This window comes from Bombina bombina, chromosome 3 (assembly GCF_027579735.1).
Source record: "Bombina bombina isolate aBomBom1 chromosome 3, aBomBom1.pri, whole genome shotgun sequence".
Taxonomy (NCBI): domain Eukaryota; kingdom Metazoa; phylum Chordata; class Amphibia; order Anura; family Bombinatoridae; genus Bombina; species Bombina bombina.
The window spans coordinates 506,657,815-506,677,626 of NC_069501.1; the positions used below are offsets into that span (position 1 = coordinate 506,657,815).

Below are 19,812 nucleotides of genomic sequence, written 5' to 3' on the forward strand. Positions count from 1 at the left end.
TTTACTTGAATCGTCGGAGACAAGTCTGTATAGTCCCCATTCCACTGACTGAGCATGCACAGTTGTAATGGTCTTAGATGAATGCGCGCAAAAGGAACTATGTCCATTGCCGCTACCATCAAACCTATTACTTCCATGCACTGCGCTATGGAAGGAAGAGGAACGGAATGAAGTGTTTGACCAGAGTTTAGAAGTTTTGTTTTTCTGGCCTCTGTCAGAAAAATCCTCATTTCTAAGGAGTCTATTATTGTTCCCAAGAAGGGAACCCTTGTTGACGGAGATAGAGAACTCTTTTCTACGTTCACTTTCCATCCGTGAGATCTGAGAAAGGCCAGGACTATGTCCGTGTGAGCCTTTGCTTGAGGAAGGGACGACGCTTGAATCAGAATGTCGTCCAAGTAAGGTACTACTGCAATGCCCCTTGGTCTTAGTACCGCTAGAAGGGACCCTAGTACCTTTGTGAAAATCCTTGGAGCAGTGGCTAATCCGAAAGGAAGTGCCACGAACTGGTAATGCTTGTCCAGGAATGCGAACCTTAGGAACCGATGATGTTCCTTGTGGATAGGAATATGTAGATACGCATCCTTTAAATCCACCGTGGTCATGAATTGACCTTCCTGGATGGAAGGAAGAATTGTTCGAATAGTTTCCATTTTGAACGATGGAACCTTGAGAAACTTGTTTAGGATCTTGAGATCCAAGATTGGTCTGAACGTTCCCTCTTTTTTGGGAACTACGAACAGATTGGAGTAGAACCCCATCCCTTGTTCTCCTAATGGAACAGGATGAATCACTCCCATTTTTAACAGGTCTTCTACACAATTTAAGAATGCCTGTCTCTTTATGTGGTCTGAAGACAATTGAGACCTGTGGAACCTCCCCCTTGGGGGAAGCCCCTTGAATTCCAGAAGATAACCTTGGGAGACTATTTCTAGTGCCCAAGGATCCAGAACATCTCTTGCCCAAGCCTGAGCGAAGAGAGAGAGTCTGCCCCCCACCAGATCCGGTCCCGGATCGGGGGCCAACATTTCATGCTGTCTTGGTAGCAGTGGCAGGCTTCTTGGCCTGCTTTCCCTTGTTCCAGCCTTGCATTGGTCTCCAGGCTGGCTTGGCTTGAGAAGTATTACCCTCTTGCTTAGAGGACGTAGCACTTGGGGCTGGTCCGTTTCTACGAAAGGGACGAAAATTAGGTTTATTTTTGGCCTTGAAAGACCTATCCTGAGGAAGGGCGTGGCCCTTACCCCCAGTGATATCAGAGATAATCTCTTTCAAGTCAGGGCCAAACAGCGTTTTCCCCTTGAAAGGAATGTTAAGCAATTTGTTCTTGGAAGACGCATCCGCTGACCAAGATTTCAACCAAAGCGCTCTGCGCGCCACAATAGCAAACCCAGAATTTTTCGCCGCTAACCTAGCCAATTGCAAAGTGGCGTCTAGGGTGAAAGAATTAGCCAATTTGAGAGCACGGATTCTGTCCATAATCTCCTCATAAGGAGGAGAATCACTATCGATCGCCTTTTCTAGCTCATCGAACCAGAAACACGCGGCTGTAGTGACAGGGACAATGCATGAAATTGGTTGTAGAAGGTAACCTTGCTGAACAAACATCTTTTTAAGCAAACCTTCTAATTTTTTATCCATAGGATCTTTGAAAGCACAACTATCTTCTATGGGTATAGTGGTGCGTTTGTTTAAAGTAGAAACCGCCCCCTCGACCTTGGGGACTGTCTGCCATAAGTCCTTTCTGGGGTCGACCATGGGAAACAATTTTTTAAATATGGGGGGAGGGACGAAAGGTATACCGGGCCTTTCCCATTCTTTATTTACAATGTCCGCCACCCGCTTGGGTATAGGAAAAGCTTCTGGGGGCCCCGGGACCTCTAGGAACTTGTCCATTTTACATAGTTTCTCTGGGATGATCAAATTCTCACAATCATCCAGAGTGGATAACACCTCCTTAAGCAGAGCGCGGAGATGTTCCAACTTAAATTTAAATGTAATCACATCGGGTTCAGCTTGTTGAGAAATTTTCCCTGAATCTGAAATTTCTCCCTCAGACAAAACCTCCCTGGCCCCCTCAGACTGGTGTAGGGGCATATCAGAACCATTATCATCAGCGTCCTCATGCTCTTCAGTATTTTCTAAAACAGAGCAGTCGCGCTTACGCTGATAAGTGGGCATTTTGGCTAAAATGTTTTTGATAGAATTATCCATTACAGCCGTTAATTGTTGCATAGTAAGGAGTATTGGCGCGCTAGATGTACTAGGGGCCTCCTGAGTGGGCAAGACTGGTGTAGACGAAGGAGGGAATGATGCAGTACCATGCTTACTCCCCTCACTTGAGGAATCATCTTGGGCATCATTTTCAGTCACATAAATCACATCTATTTAAATGAGAAGGAACCTTGGCTTCCCCACATTCAGAACACAGTCTATCTGGTAGTTCAGACATGTTAAACAGGCATAAACTTGATAACAAAGTACAAAAAACGTTTTAAAATAAAACCGTTACTGTCACTTTAAATTTTAAACTGAACACACTTTATTACTGCAATTGCGAAAAAGTATGAAGGAATTGTTCAAAATTCACCAAAATTTCACCACAGTGTCTTAAAGCCTTAAAAGTATTGCACACCAAATTTGGAAGCTTTAACCCTTAAAATAACGGAACCGGAGCCGTTTTTATCTTTAACCCCTTTACAGTCCCTGGTATCTGCTTTGCTGAGACCCAACCAAGCCCAAAGGGGAATACGATACCAAATGACGCCTTCAGAAAGTCTTTTTTATGTATCAGAGCTCCTCACACATGCGACTGCATGTCATGCTTCTCAAAAACAAGTGCGCAATACCGGCGCGAAAATGAGGCTCTGCCTATGATTAGGGAAAGCCCCTAGAGAATAAGGTGTCTAAAACAGTGCCTGCCGATATTATTTTACAAAGATACCCAGATTAAATGATTCCTCAAGGCTAAATATGTTTATATATGAATCGATTTAGCCCAGAAAATGTCTACAGTCTTAACAAGCCCTTGTGAAGCCCTTATTTACTCTGTAATAAAAATGGCTTACCGGATCCCATAGGGAAAATGACAGCTTCCAGCATTACATCGTCTTGTTAGAATGTGTCATACCTCAAGCAGCAAAAGTCTGCTCACTGTTCCCCCAACTGAAGTTAATTCCTCTCAACAGTCCTGTGTGGAACAGCCATCGATTTTAGTAACGGTTGCTAAAATCATTTTCCTCTTACAAACAGAAATCTTCATCTCTTTTCTGTTTCAGAGTAAATAGTACATACCAGCACTATTTTAAAATAACAAACTCTTGATTGAATAATAAAAACTACAGTTAAACACTAAAAAACTCTAAGCCATCTCCGTGGAGATGTTGCCTGTACAACGGCAAAGAGAATGACTGGGGTAGGCGGAGCCTAGGAGGGATCATGTGACCAGCTTTGCTGGGCTCTTTGCCATTTCCTGTTGGGGAAGAGAATATCCCACAAGTAAGGATGACGCCGTGGACCGGACACACCTATGTTGGAGAAACTACATTTAAACACCAAAAAACTCTTAACCATCTCCGTGGAGATGTTGCCTGTGCAACGGCAAAGAGAATGACTGGGGTGGGCGGAGCCTAGGAGGGACTATATGGCCAGCTTTGCTGGGACTCTTTGCCATTTCCTGTTGGGGAAGAGACATCCCACAAGTAAGGATGACGCCGTGGACCGGACACACCAATGTTGGAGAAAGGAAATATACATAGACCTGACTCATGGCAAATATAAGTACAATACATATATTTAGAACTTTATATTAATACATAAAGTGCCAAACCACAGCTGAGTGTGTCTTAAGTAATAAAAACATACTTACCAACAGACACCCATCCACATATAGCAGACAGCCAAACCAGTACTGAAACAGTTATTAGTAGAGGTAATGGAATATGAGAGTATATCGTCGATCTGAATAAGGGAGGTGGGAGATGAATCTCTACGAACGATAACAGAACCTATGAAATAGATCTTCCGTGAGGAAAACCATTGCATTCAATAGGTGATACTCCCTTCACATCCCTCTGACATTCACTGTACTCTGAGAGGAATCAGGCTTCAAAATGCTGAGAAGCGCGTATCAACGTAGAATCTAAGCACAAACTTACTTCACCACCTCCATAAAAGGCAAAGTTTGTAAAAACTGAATTGTGGGTGTGGTGAGGGGTGTAATTTATAGGCAGTTTGAGGTTTGGGAAACTTTGCCCCTCCTGGTAGGATTGTATATCCCATACGTCACTAGCTCATGGACTCTTGTCAATTACATGAAAGAAATAGGTCATTCTTTTTTAATATATTTTAAAAGCGGTACTGTCTCTTTAAGGCTCTAGATTGAGAAAAAGCAACAGACAGCAGTAAGGAAATACCCTTATTGGCAAATTTCACAGATTTTATTTTATACAATCTCTGTGCCCTTCTCTCTTTTAACTAGGACTCTGACGTTCTAGAGTCGTTCACACAGTACCCTGCTATCCTGTCTGCGTTATCCTGACTTCCAGGAAACATAGTCCCAATAAAAGTGCAGTCTTATACTGTTAAGTGCCAGAGTTCTTTCTCCCATGAAATTAAATGGCACTTACCTGCACCCTTGTATGTCTGACAGGTAGACATCTCACTTTGTATGAGAGAAAGCCATTCCTCACAGAGACCTGCGGATAAAAGAATGAACAGGTTCCCAACTGCTTAAAAACTACAACAGCTCTCCTGAAGAGACTAACGTGGAATACAGCTAAACCCAGATTCTCAGGGAAGATCAGAGCAAGCTTGCTCAGGCTTCCAAAATAAAAATAAAAAATCTTGACACCTAGACTTCACCTCCTCCTTGCACTAAAGGCAAAGAAAATGACTGGGGGTTGTGGGAAGGGAATTGATACTTAACAGATTTGCTGTGGTGCTCTTTGCCTCCTCCTGCTGGCCAGGAGTGATATTACCAACAGTAATTGATTCCGTGGACTCACCATGTCTTAAAGAAAATATATACATATTTTTTAATTGTATGTATGTATGTATGTATGTATGTATGTATGTATGTATGTATGTATGTATGTATGTATGTATGTATGTATGTCTCTGTATATATCCACAATTTATAGAAACCACAATCTAGATTTTATTTCCGTTCTGTTAATTCACATAATGAAGTTTGGAAGAATCTCCTTCCTCAGACTTTATCAAAAAAATGATGGATTTAAAAAAATAAAAATAAAAAAAAATCCAAAGTGTGGTCTCCTTTAACTGTGGAAATAACATTATTACCAGCATCTTAGTAGTTGTGTTGATAAAATTTGAGTTAATGTATGTACAAATCATTGTATTAAAGGAAAAATGGAATGCGCAAGTTGTACAGGACATGGACTTTATTTCCATAATGACATTTAGTTTTACTGAGCCAACATTTATAAAAAGCCCAGTCACAAACATAATATAATGCAGATGGTACCTTACTAAAGAGCACTGTATGGTGAAAAGTTCCAATATAACTAGAGCACTGTTGTCCAAATCCAGTCCTTGCAGGCTGCAGACAGGCTTGGTTTCAGAATATCCATGCTAGTTTCAACAATTCACCCAAGTAGACCTTTTAAAACACCTACAATGTTGCTGCACAAACATTTGTTTGTGTGGCAAAGAATTTCTGACCCCACAAGTAAATTATCTTTGGACAGCTCTAGTACTAGTATGCATGAACCATAAATACACATTATTGTACTTAATTAAAACTCTGTAAAACTGAATTCGCCCTGGGTTTCAACCAAAACCCAGCACCCTACTGGTACTTCCATAGAAAGCCACAAATAAATGTCCAGCAGATGCGTAAATATGACAGTGTGGCCCAGTCCAAACGGCCACGTGAAGGAATAGTTCATAAATCATGCCAAGATGTTTCAAAATAATTGTAATAACGATGCTATTGGTATTGCTGATAACTACCAAACGGGGATGTAGGAGGCATCTGGGCTGAATCCTCAGGAAGAGGTAGACCTAAAAGTCAAAGAGAGAAACAGAAGACATAAAAACCTCTATCAATATGTACACATTTATATGTAAAATATACAAACATGGGCAGAAACATTTAAGACAGTTGAGCCTCAATAAACACTTAATTGCTTACAGAAATAAAAGGACACAATTCTTTAAAGGGACATTATACACTCATTTTTTCTTTGCATAAATATTTTGTAGATGATCGATTTATATAGTCCATGAAGTTTAAAAAAAAAAAAAAAAAAATGTTTAGTTTTGCTTATTTTTAAATAACATTGCTCTGATTTTCAGACTCCTAACCAAGCCCCAAAGTTTTATGTGAATACCGTCAGCTACCTTCTCCAGCTTGCTCCTGTTTGTGTAAAGGGTCTTTTAATATGCAAAAGAAGAGGGAGGGGGGGAGTGTCTTATTTCCCACTTGCAGTGGGCTTTCCAGCTACCTTTTCAATAGAGCTAAACTGACCGCTTCTAAGTAAGTTTTTAAACGGTTTTATACTAGATTTTTATATCGGTATCTGTGCATCTTATTCTTTATAGTAGTGTCTATTACATGCAGTTATATAAAAATAAGTGTATACTGTCCCTTTAAGTACTGAATTACAAAAGACAGTAATATAAAATAAATATTTTCAAAGAATTTAAAATTTTGGGCTTTGTCTACACATTTATTATTTGCAAAACAACAAAACCCTTATGCTTATTTTTTGCATTATTGTGACTGACTGCGACCAGTTTGTGTAAATGAGTTTCTGCACTGCTCTAAGCAATCACTGTGTAGAATGTAGACAGTTTGGGGATTCACCTCCCTGGGTCTCCAACTCAATTTCTTGATCCCTTTCTTGCCTGGCTACCCTAATTTCTCCCCTCTGACACCCCCTGCCCTCATTCATCATCTCTGCTCCTGGAGTGAGAAAGTTTCTTCAGCCTACCTCCTCCTATGGTGCATCAAAATGGAATGACCCTACCAATCACTAAGACATTCAAGCTTCAGACTGCGCTTTTTGTCTCGTACTTCACTAAATTTATGACTATCATCTCATTATGAGGAGCATCTCCATATCTTGATGTACAAACATTAACATGACCAGTGTGCTTTCCAGGATGTTGTCTTAATATCTCCCCCGTCTCTCTCACGGGGACAATGTGGGTAACCAGACAATGGTGTTATCCCTGCTCGTGGTACAGAAAGGTGGCAGAGACTAAGTCTTCCGCTCAAACACCAATCAATATAGCATAGAAAGGGGAAGAATCTGCAATCCTTCAAACAATCATCCATGTACAGGTAGATGTGTAATAAAACCACAGGTAGATACTCTGCACTTGATCACTGCTGTCAGCAGTTACTGTTTGTATGCCATGTTTTTAAAGAGGATTTACTAAACCTGTGGTTTTATTACAAGTCCGCTTGTACATGGATGATTGTCTGAAGGATTCTAAATAGTCCAGTTTAGAGTGTGGATGCTTCCCCTTTCCATCTATACCTACATCTCTCCTAACTCCAAGTAGTGCTACCAAGTTCCACAAAAAACATAATTTATGTAAGAACTTACCTGATAAATTCATTTCTTTCATATTAGCAAGAGTCCATGAGCTAGTGACGTATGGGATATACATTCCTACCAGGAGGGGCAAAGTTTCCCAAACCTCAAAATGCCTATAAATACACCCCTCACCACACCCACAAATCAGTTTAACGAATAGCCAAGAAGTGGGGTGATAAGAAAAAAGTGCGAAAGCATAAAAAATAAGGAATTGGAATAATTGTGCTTTATACAAAAAAATCATAACCACCACAAAAAAGGGTGGGCCTCATGGACTCTTGCTAATATGAAAGAAATTAATTTATCAGGTAAGTTCTTACATAAATTATGTTTTCTTTCATGTAATTAGCAAGAGTCCATGAGCTAGTGACGTATGGGATAATGACTACCCAAGATGTGGATCTTTCCACGCAAGAGTCACTAGAGAGGGAGGGATAAAATAAAGACAGCCAATTCCTGCTGAAAATAATCCACACCCAAAATAAAGTTTAAATGAAAACATAAGCAGAAGATTCAAACTGAAACAGCTGCCTGAAGTACTTTTCTACCAAAAACTGCATCAGAAGAAGAAAACACATCAAAATGGTAGAATTTAGTAAAAGTATGCAAAGAAGACCAAGTTGCTGCTTTGCAAATCTGATCAACCGAAGCTTCATTCCTAAACGCCCAGGAAGTAGAAACTGACCTAGTAGAATGAGCTGTAATCCTCTGAGGCGGAGTTTTACCCGACTCAACATAGGCATGATGAATTAAAGATTTCAACCAAGATGCCAAAGAAATGGCAGAAGCTTTCTGGCCTTTTCTAGAACCGGAAAAGATGACAAATAGACTAGAAGTCTTTCGGAAAGTCTTAGTAGCTTCAACATAATATTTCAAAGCTCTAACATCATCCAAAGAATGCAATGATTTCTCCTTAGAATTCTTAGGATTAGGGCATAATGAAGGAACTACAATTTCTCTACTAATGTTGTTGGAATTCACAACCTTAGGTAAAAATTTAAAAGAAGTTTGCAACACTGCCTTATCCTGATGAAAAATCAGAAAAGGAGACTCACAAGAAAGAGCAGACAATTCAGAGACTCTTCTGGCAGAAGAGATGGCCAAAAGGAACAAAACTTTCCAAGAAAGTAATTTAATGTCCAATGAATGCATAGGTTCAAACGGAGGAGCTTGAAGAGCCCCCAGAACCAAATTCAAACTCCAAGGAGAAGAAATTGACTTAATGACAGGTTTTATACGAACCAAGGCTTGTACAAAACAATGAATATCAGGAAGATTAGCAATCTTTCTGTGAAAAAGAACAGAAAGAGCAGAGATTTGACCTTTCAAGGAACTTGCGGACAAACCTTTATCTAAACCATCCTGAAGAAACTGTAAAATTCTCGGAATTCTAAAAGAATGCCAGGAAAAATGATGAGAGACACACCAAGAAATATAAGTCTTCCAGACTCTATAATATATCTCTCTAGATACAGATTTACGAGCCTGTAACATAGTATTAATCAGAGTCAGAGAAACCTCTTTGACCAAGAATCAAGCGTTCAATCTCCATACCTTTAAATTTAAGGATTTGAGATCCTGATGGAAAAAAGGACCTTGCGACAGAAGGTCTGGTCTTAACGGAAGAGTCCACGGTTGGCAAGAGGCCATCCGGACAAGACCCGCATACCAAAACCTGTGAGGCCATGCTGGAGCTACCAGCAGAACAAACGAGCATTCCTTCAGAATCTTGGAGATTACTCTTGGAAGAAGAACTAGAGGCGGAAAGATATAGGCAGGATGATACTTCCAAGGAAGTGATAATGCATCCACTGCCTCCGCCTGAGGATCCCGGGATCTGGACAGATACCTGGGAAGTTTCTTGTTTAGATGAGAAGCCATCAGATCTATTTCTGGAAGTTCCCACATTTGAACAATCTGAAGAAATACCTCTGGGTGAAGAGACCATTCGCCCGGATGCAATGTTTGGTGACTGAGATAATCCGCTTCCCAATTGTCTATTCCTGGAATATGAACCGCAGAGATTAGACAGGAGCTGGATTCCGCCCAAACCAGAATTCGAGATACTTCTTTCATAGCCAGAGGACTGAGTCCCTCCTTGATGATTGATGTATGCCACAGTTGTGACATTGTCTGTCTGAAAACAAATGAACGATTCTCTCTTCAGAAGAGGCCAAGACTGAAGAGCTCTGAAAATTGCACGGAGTTCCAAAATATTGATCGGTAATCTCACCTCCTGAGATTCCCAAACCCCTTGTGCTGTCAGAGACCCCCACACAGCTCCCCAACCTGTAAGACTTGCATCTGTTGAAATTACAGTCCAGGTCGGAAGAACAAAAGAAGCCCCCTGAACTAAACGATGGTGATCTGTCCACCACGTCAGAGTGTGTCGTACAATCGGTTTTAAAGATATTAATTGAGATATCTTTGTGTAATCCCTGCACCATTGGTTCAGCATACAGAGCTGAAGAGGTCGCATGTGAAAACGAGCAAAGGGGATCGCGTCCGATGCAGCAGTCATAAGACCTAGAATTTCCATGCATAAGGCTACCGAAGGGAATGATTGTGACTGAAGGTTTCGACAAGCTGAAATCAATTTTAGACGTCTCTTGTCTATCAAAGACAGAGTCATGGACACTGAATCTATTTGGAAACCCAAAAAGGTTACCCTTGTCTGAGGAATCAATGAACTTTTTAGTGAATTGATCCTCCAACCATGATTTTGAAGAAACAACAAAAGTCGATTCGTATGAAATTCTGCTAAATGTGAAGACTGAGCAAGTACCAAGATATCGTCCAAATAAGGAAATACCACAATACCCTGTTCTCTGATTACAGATAGAAGGGCACCGAGAACCTTTGTAAAAATTCTTGGAGCTGTTGCTAGGCCAAACGGCAGAGCCACAAACTGGTAATGCTTGTCTAGGAAAGAGAATCTCAGAAACTGATAGTGAGCTGGATGAATCGGAATATGCAGATATGCATCCTGTAAATCTATTGTAGACATATAATGCCCTTGCTGAACAAAAGGCAGGATAGTCCTTACAGTTACCATTTTGAATGTTGGTATCCTTACATAACGATTCAATATTTTTAGATCCAGAACTGGTCTGAAGGAATTCTCCTTCTTTGGTACAATGAAGAGATTCGAATAAAACCCCAGCCCCTGTTCCAGAACTGGAACTGGCATAATTACTCCAGCCAACTCTAGATCTGAAACACATTTCAGAAATGCTTGAGCTTTCGGTGGGTTTACTGGGACACGGGAAAGAAAGAATCTCTTTGCAGGAGGTCTTATCTTGAAACCAATTCTGTACCCTTCTGAAATAATGTTCTGAATCCAAAGATTGTGAACAGAATTGATCCAAATTTCTTTGAAAAAACGTAATCTGCCCCCTACCAGCTGAGCTGGAATGAGGGCCGCACCTTCATGTGGACTTAGAAGCTGGCTTTGCTTTTCTAGAAGGCTTGGATTTATTCCAGACTGGAGATGGTTTCCAAACTGAAACTGCTCCTGAGGATGAAGGATCAGGCTTTTGCTCTTTGTTGAAACGAAAGGAACGAAAACGATTATTAGCCCTGTTTTTACCCTTAGATTTTTTATCCTGTGGTAAAAAAGTTCCTTTCCCACCAGTAACAGTTGAGATAATAGAATCCAACTGAGAACCAAATAATTTGTTACCCTGGAAAGAAAGGGAAAGTAGAGTCGATTTAGAAGACATATCAGCATTCCAAGTTTTAAGCCATAAAGCTCTTCTAGCTAAAATAGCTAGAGACATAAACCTGACATCAACTCTGATAATATCAAAAAATGGCATCACAGATAAAATTATTAGCATGTTGAAGAAGAATAATAATGTTATGAGAATCATGATCTGTTACTTGTTGCGCTAAAGTTTCCAACCAAAAAGTTGAAGCTGCAGCAACATCCGCCAAAGATATAGCAGGTCTAAGAAGATTACCTGAACACAAATAAGCTTTTCTTAGAAAGGATTCAATTTTCCTATCTAAAGGATCCTTAAAGGAAGTACCATCTGCCGTAGGAATAGTAGTACGTTTAGCAAGGGTAGAGATAGCCCCATCAACTTTAGGGATTTTGTCCCAAAACTCTAATCTGTCAGACGGCACAGGATATAATTGCTTAAAACGTTTAGAAGGAGTAAATGAATTACCCAAATTATTCCATTCCCTGGAAATTACTTCAGAAATAGCACCAGGAACAGGAAAAACTTCTGGAATAACTACAGGAGATTTAAAGACCTTGTCTAAACGTTTAGATTTAGTATCAAGAGGACCAGAATCCTCAATTTCTAATGCAATTAGAACTTCTTTAAGTAAAGAACGAATAAATTCCATTTTAAATAAATATGAAGATTTATCAGCATCAACCTCTGAAACAGAATCCTCTGAACCAGAAGAATCATTAGAATCAGAATGATGATGTTCATTTAAAAATTCATCTGGATAAAGAGAAGTTTTAAAATACTTTTTATGTTTACTAGAAGGAGGAATAACAGACATAGCCTTCTTAATAGATTCAGAAACAAAATCTCTTATGTTATCAGGAACACTCTGAACATTAGATGTTGATGGAACTGCAACAGGTAATGGTATTTTACTAAAGGAAATATTTTCTGCATTAACAAGTTTGTCATGACATTTAATACAAACAACAGCTGGAGGAACAGCTACCAAAAGTTTACAGCAGATACACTTAGCTTTGGTAGTTCCAGTACCAGGCAGCGATTTTCCTGAAGTATCTTCTGACTCAGATGCAACATGAGACATCTTGCAATATGTAAGAGAAAAAACAACATATAAAGCAAAATTGATCAAATTCCTTAAATTACAGTTTCAGGAATGGGAAAAAATGCCAAAGAACAAGCTTCTAGCAACCAGAAGCAATGAAAAATGAGACTTAAATAATGTGGAGACAAAAGCGACGCCCATATTTTTTTTAGCGCCAAATAAGACGCCCACATTATTTGGCGCCTAAATGCTTTTGGCGCCAAAAAAATGACGCCACATCCGGAACGCCGACATTTTTGGCGCAAAAGAACGGCAAAAAATGACGCAACTTCCGGCGACACGTATGACGCCGGAAACAGAAAAGATTTTTTGCGCCAAAAAAGTCTGCGCCAAGAATGACGCAATAAAATGAAGCATTTTCAGCCCCCGCGAGCCTAACAGCCCACAGGGAAAAAGTCAAATTTTTTTAAGGTAAGAAAAAATGATTGATTCAAATGCATTATCCCAAATATGAAACTGACTGTCTGAAAATAAGGAATGTTGAACATCCTGAGTCAAGGCAAATAAATGTTTGAATACATATATTTAGAACTTTATAAAAAAAGCGCCCAACCATAGCTTAGAGTGTCACAGAAAATAAGACTTACTTACCCCAGGACATTCGTCTACATGTTGTAGAAAGCCAAACCAGTACTGAAACGAAAATCAGCAGAGGTAATGGTATATATATATATATATATATAAGAGTATATCGTCGATCTGAAAAGGGAGGTAAGAGATGAATCTCTACGACCGATAACAGAGAACCTATGAAATAGACCCCGTAGAAGGAGATCATTGCATTCAAATAGGCAATACTCTCCTCACATCCCTCTGACATTCACTGCACGCTGAGAGGAAAACCGGGCTCCAACCTGTTGCGGAGCGCATATCAATGTAGAATCTAGCACAAACTTACTTCACCACCTCCATAGGAGGCAAAGTTTGTAAAACTGATTTGTGGGTGTGGTGAGGGGTGTATTTATAGGCATTTTAAGGTTTGGGAAACTTTGCCCCTCCTGGTAGGAATGTATATCCCATACGTCACTAGCTCATGGACTCTTGCTAATTACATGAAAGAAACATAATATACATAGAGTATTTAACAGGTGTTGTAAGTCTAAGTACTCCATTCCAACATATAATTCTTCTCCTCCATGGAGTAGTCTCCCAATACAAATCTGCACTAATATATCCCCCCACCCATGGCCTACTCAGCAGACATGCTAATTGCAGAAAATGTTCCTATACACCCAAGTGCCACTGAAGAAAATCTCATACCCAAGCTGACTCTTTACATTATGACAGCATTTTATGGATCTCACTCAGATGCTCTGAACATATAAACTGGATTACTTTTCAGCTTATTTCCTTTTTTCTTCCCTACTAACCCCAAATGTCTGTCCTCCACTGGAAACATCCACCTCAATGCTACCTCTATATCAGCACTTGCCAACAACGTTGAATAACAATTACACTCACAGTAACATCCCACAACACCAACAATTTCTACCTCTCACGGCTAATCAACCAAGATCTGCATAGCCAGATCATTTCTTATTTACACATGTAACAGGGGAAGAGGTATTTGTCTTCTTAAGAAATATATAGGGAGTGAAGGCATTCAATTATAAAGTATGATATGGTTAATTATAACTTTCTAGTTCTATAATGTCCTTCTTGCATGTCACTTGATCTAATACATTTTTACATTTATTTTTTGTTTTAATTATAGCATAAAATAATTTCACACAATGTATGTCAAGTCCTAGTGTTGATTTCTGCTAAACAAAAAAAACTCTTACCATTTGTGAACTGTGAAGAGGCAAATCGTGTTAATAGGATCCCAGCACCTTCTATTAAGGCCAGCAGAATTCCACCCATTGCAGCAGATCCCATCATGGCTACGGGACCATCTGAAGGAATAATAAAAAAATAAAAAAATCAGATATTAGCCAATGTTCTGCTTCATGAATTTTGCAATGGGGGCAAGAGCAAAGGATATAAAAATTAGCTATATAAAGCAAGCAATAATTTTATGTGGTATGGCTTCTGTAAAACACAGTAGAAACACAGGCAAAAAATATCCGCTCACTATCTATATGATTCTACCTTTAAATCACAAATAAAACTACAATTGTTCAAAGTGGATGCATCTTTTTAAATGTAACATTGAAGTCATAATTTAATTTTCATGATTCAGATGGAGCGTGAAATTTAAACAATTTTCTTCTATTATCAAATTTGCTTTGTTCTCTTTGGAATTCTTGCTGAATAGTAAATCTAGGTAGGTTCATAGGGGCTCAGGAGCGTGCACGTTTCTTTAGCACTCTATGGCAGCAGTGTTTGCAATAATGTATAACACTGCTAAAAACAATGTTGCAAAACAGTACTGCTATAGAGCACTAATAGACACACACTTCTGTGAGCCTACTTTACTTCCTACTTTAGGAAGGAAAGGATAGTTTGTTCTCAAAACCACCTTGTCCTGATTATAAAGTGTAACAGGGTAAGACAGAAATTTCAGACAGGCCAGAAGGCTTGTTTTTCCCACAGAAAACCTCTGAATTACATTGTTTCCAATGCAGCAAAGGACTCTGGGTAAGATATGCAAATTGGGTTCGCAATTACACCTTTTTACTTCAAGTCTGCTTTTCAGCAGATTCCCTTTACGCCAAAGCATCACTGTTCACACAGCTTATAAGCTTAGCTAGGGTTAGTGCAGTGATTCATAACCATCCCAGGAAGTAAAAAGGGTGCGTCATTGTGAACCTAATTTGAATATCTTACCCAGAATCCTTTGCTGCATTGAAAACAATGTAATTCAGATGTTTTCTGTGGGAAAAACTAGCCTTCTGGCCTGTCTAGATTTGTTAATGAACTACATAATTAGTTATTTTCTCTATGTTTTGTGCGTAGTGTAGGATTTTAAACTCACCTTTTACCTCCTCCTAATTTTAAATGTATATATATAAAACCATAATAATGGTTTAAAATCGCATATGCGATTAATCGTGCAGCCCTAGATAGCATGTAATTCAAGCAAGGGGCCATGTGTCTGGCTTACCACACTTATAGAGGTATTTAACCTTTCACCAGGGTTAAAGTATTGAAGACTGATACAGTCTGCATTCCTAGTTTTCCACACCTGGGATGTGGATTGCTGAGATCATACATTCATAGCATGATTAAAGGGACACTTAACCCACATTTTTTTCTTTCATGATTCAGATAGAGCATGCAATTTTAAGCAACTTTCTAATTTACTCCTATTATCAATTTTTCTTCATTCTCTTGGTATCTTTACTTGAAAAGCAAGAATGTAAGTTTAGATGCCGGCCCATTTTTGGTCAACAACCTGGGTTGTTCTTGCTGGTTGGTGGATACATTCACCCATCAATAAAAAAGTGCTGTTTAGGGTCTGAACAAAAAATTGGCTGGCTCCATAGCTTAGATGCCTTATTTTTCAAATAAAGATAGCAAGAGAACGAAGACAAATTGATAATAGGAGTAAATTAGAAAGTTGCTTAAAAGTGCATGCTCTATCTGAATCACAAAATAAAAAAAATTGTGGGTTTAGTGTTCCTTTAAGGGTGCATAACCTGAAGCGTTGCCACTTTTTGACCGAGACCCACATGTTCCAATAAAGGTACAGATATTCTATGGTGCTGGTGGAAGTGCTTTATTTTGGAAAGAATATATGGGTAATGTGCAGTAACCCTATCCACACAGTCAGGGGTGTAACTACCGGTGATGCGAAGGTTGCGACTGCGACCGGGCCCAGGAGGTTCTTCCCACAGGGGGGGCCCAACTTCAGTTTGTGTTTTGTAATGTATTTTAAAAAAAATTTTGTTTCCAATAATTTTAATTCCAGCACAAACTTTCTTTGACAAAAAAAAAAGTTTGTGCTTCAATTAAAGTTATTGGAAACAAAGTCTGACCCTGCCTGCTGCTGCCCAGGACTTCCTATTTTGGCAATTGGTGCGCACTGCCATGCAGATTGGCTAGAGAGTCGGCCTACTCCTGACTGACTGCACATAAGCCTCAATCTCGTCTCGTGACTGCACGTGCAGTCTAGTATCAGTAGTAGGAGAGGAGTCTGGGACTGGCTGTGAGGAGTCTGCAGCGAAGTGATGAGTGGCAGGCGGCAACCTCAGAGAGGAGCACACACTGCTGAAATTGGTACTCGGGTCGTGTCGTGGGAGAAACAAGGGGGGGACCGGACGACAAGGCAAGGTAGGTAAGCTAGCTGCAGTGGTCTAGACAGTGGCATCTCTGAATCAGTTGGTGTGATTGACATTAGGTGTCTTCATGACCTCAGGGAATAGGACTCATCACTGTGACTGCACCAGGACATCAGCAGAAATTACAGCAATGCTGCCCCCCCCATTCCCAACTCCAGCTCTAAAATAGGAATGGAAACAAAACACATGCACTGCCATGCTGCCAACATGCCCAGCAACGATGGAGGAGCTAAGGAGCACTGTGCTGTAGTGTACACTGTTCCCCAGCACTCTCATTCACAATATATTGCGTTAGAATGTACCTCTTCATCCTCTGTGAGCTACACATTTCCTTTCAAATAGAAAAAAGGTCTGTGTCCTTGCCACAGTGTTTGTGCACTAAATCATATTTATTTATATGCACAAGAATAGCAGATATTAAATCACGTCACCCATTGTGTTTGCAATATTATTACACAGTACTGTGTTTAGTAAAAGGGAGTTTACTGTATTAAAAGGAAAACAGTAAGAAAAAATATATAAGTTAATTACTATTATCAATTTATGTAATTACAAAATTGCAGAGAATAGAAACAGAAAATGAGCTCACATTAGTTTATATTATTAACTCCATGCCCCAGCCTTAAGACAAGACCTCACATTAACTTATACTTAACAGTTTTAGTCAATACAATGCAGTGCACTTGTCTTTATATTTTATTTTGATACCACACTTTACTACAGGTTTCACAGAGTAATCTAACACATTTGCACAAGTAAGAATAATTGTTAAAAACAAACAAAAAAACTGCATGTACATATTAAATGTGCCTTGGAAATGTCTCAATAAACTGTGGAAATCAGATAACTTATATTAGTATTAATAAGGCATTCGTATCTGTTTTTTTAATGAGATTAGGTAATAAAAAAGGAACTTGAAATGGGTAAGAAAGTTTCTGATATAGAAACCTAACTGATGGTTTAGTGTTTATTACGAGGCTCAATAATTTCATATACCTTAGTTGTACATAAATTAAAATATTTTTAGTGACTCTACTTATTAAATGAATAAGAACTTTAATATTAAAATTGCATCATATTTATTGCAGAGTAGATATTTGTAATATATTCTCAGACTATCATTTTCAATTAGCAATATATATATGTGTGTGTGTATATATATATATATATATATATATATATATATATATATATATATACACACATATACACATACATACACACACACAGCACATACAGCTATATATATGTGTGTGTGTGTATAAAGCAAACAGATTTTTTTTCCCCTGTGTTAAATGTCAAGAAAAAAAAATGTATGAAATTCAAATTTTGTTGGAGTGGTGGGTGGGGCCCTGCTTGGATTCTTGCACCTGGGCCCTATGGTTTCTAGTTACGCCTCTGCACACAGTGCACATGAACAGTGTTTGGTAAGTGCTGGAAATCACTGAAAAGTGTTAAAAGTGGTTAAAGGGACACAGTCAAAATTAAACTCATGATTCAGATAGAGCAGCAATTTAAAAAAAAAATCAATTTACTTCCATTAACAAATACTTTTGGGTCACCAGCTCCTACTGAGCATGTGCAAGAATTCACAGAATATACGTATATGCATTTGTGATTGGCTGATGGCTGTCACATAATACAGGAGTGGAAATAGCCAAAGTGTGCTCAATAATATACAGTATCCAACATGAGACAGTATATAAACATTTTCCAGTTAACCAACAAACCGGATGGACACGGATAGAGAGAAGTCACATTACTGCTCCCCACACTGCTATCTCCGACCATCAAGGTTGCGCTCTGCCCCTGACGTCACTGGCACGTGATGAAGTGTATAGCATAGGTTAATTTCCGAGTACGTTTCGCTGTTTGCTAACATCTTTTTCCAGTAATCTTTGTCTACCAGGCTCACCTTAGCTGCAGTAGAATGCTTCCGGTAGACGACCCAATCAAGACTCCACATTTCACCTGGGAGTCTTATGACATCTCCACACTGGGAGAATTTTTTTTTTTTTTTTTTAACAAGCTGAAGCTTGTTAAAAAAAAAATAAAAAATCTCCCAGTCTAATTTTGTAATTTTAGCAGAACAATCCAAAGACAGTAATATGAATGCAAAGACAGTAAAAAGGCTTCTCAACAATATACATCTGTCTAGTCCTATTATTTAATTCTAGGTTTTAAAGGATTACTGTGAAAATGTTTCTGCTGTGTAAAACAATGTTAAAAAACGATTGATTTATATAAAAGTAATAAAAAGGCACTTTTGCAAATCTTGAACGATTATTTTATCATGTAAAAAATAGTTTTAATAATTACGTCAAAGACAACCCACTAATATAGGCTGTGCAATGATTGCTTCCTCCAATCGGAGGTCGTTTCTTTGCATACAATTATAATCATTTTTCGGCGTTTCGCACATGCTCATTACAGCTGGTTTTATGGCGCATGCGCTTTTCATCATGTGAAGCCAATACTACCTGCAAGTACTTTTGGGAATAACGCATGAGTGTTTATTTCAAGAATCGATAAGATTGTGTTGCTTCACTGACCGCCCGAGAACCTAACTATAGAAACAAGATGTTGGTCTTATCTTTATTGCTGTTTATTATGCTCAAGTTAAAAGTCACATGTGAAATGTGTGTCTCCTTGCAAAGTACATTTTACCTTTTTGTAAAGAGTTCAAGGATTTCACTTGTGCTGGTAACTTTTAATCGTAATCCACTTATGGCATTCTATCAAATTTAAAATGTTTATGATATGCCTATTAATTTATTTATGATCTATATCTTAACTATTAGAGTCAACTTGATAAGATAATACTTATTGTAAGAGTATTCATAATTTATCTAAATATTAAATTAGTAATTTCTTATTGAAAATGTCTTATTTAGAATTGCTCGTTAATACTAGGGAGACTAAGCGCACGCAACTTACCTTTACAGCGCAGCGCACGCAACTTACCTTTACAACTCTTCTGATCTGCCATCGATCAAGCGGTTCTCCTACATCCAGAACAGACATCAAGAGATTGACGTCTTCAATGACGTTGCACAATCTTGCGCATGCGCATCACGGCTAAGTGCCGCCATATTCCAACAGTAGTTGTCAGCCAGCATTGTACAACTGAAAACGTTTTTTTTTGTGACTTCAGTGTCCCTTTAAAGGTGGAAAACTTGTAAACGATAAGTCTCAAATAAGGAGGGGTGTGG

General features: G+C 38.9%; 1 protein-coding gene across 1 annotated transcript in view; it reads right to left on the reverse strand.

The window, feature by feature from the left end:
• Positions 1 to 5,384: 5,384 nt before the first annotated feature.
• TIMM17A (translocase of inner mitochondrial membrane 17A) overlaps positions 5,385 to 19,812 on the reverse strand; it is a 50,698-nt gene continuing 36,270 nt past the window's right edge. Inside the window, exons 5-6 of the mRNA XM_053706903.1 lie at positions 14,162 to 14,272; positions 5,385 to 6,024 (exon numbers count right to left, since the gene is read on the reverse strand). Coding sequence (XP_053562878.1) covers positions 5,951 to 6,024; positions 14,162 to 14,272 — 185 coding nt within the window. The 3' untranslated portion in view covers positions 5,385 to 5,950. The remainder of the gene's footprint in view (positions 6,025 to 14,161; positions 14,273 to 19,812) is intronic.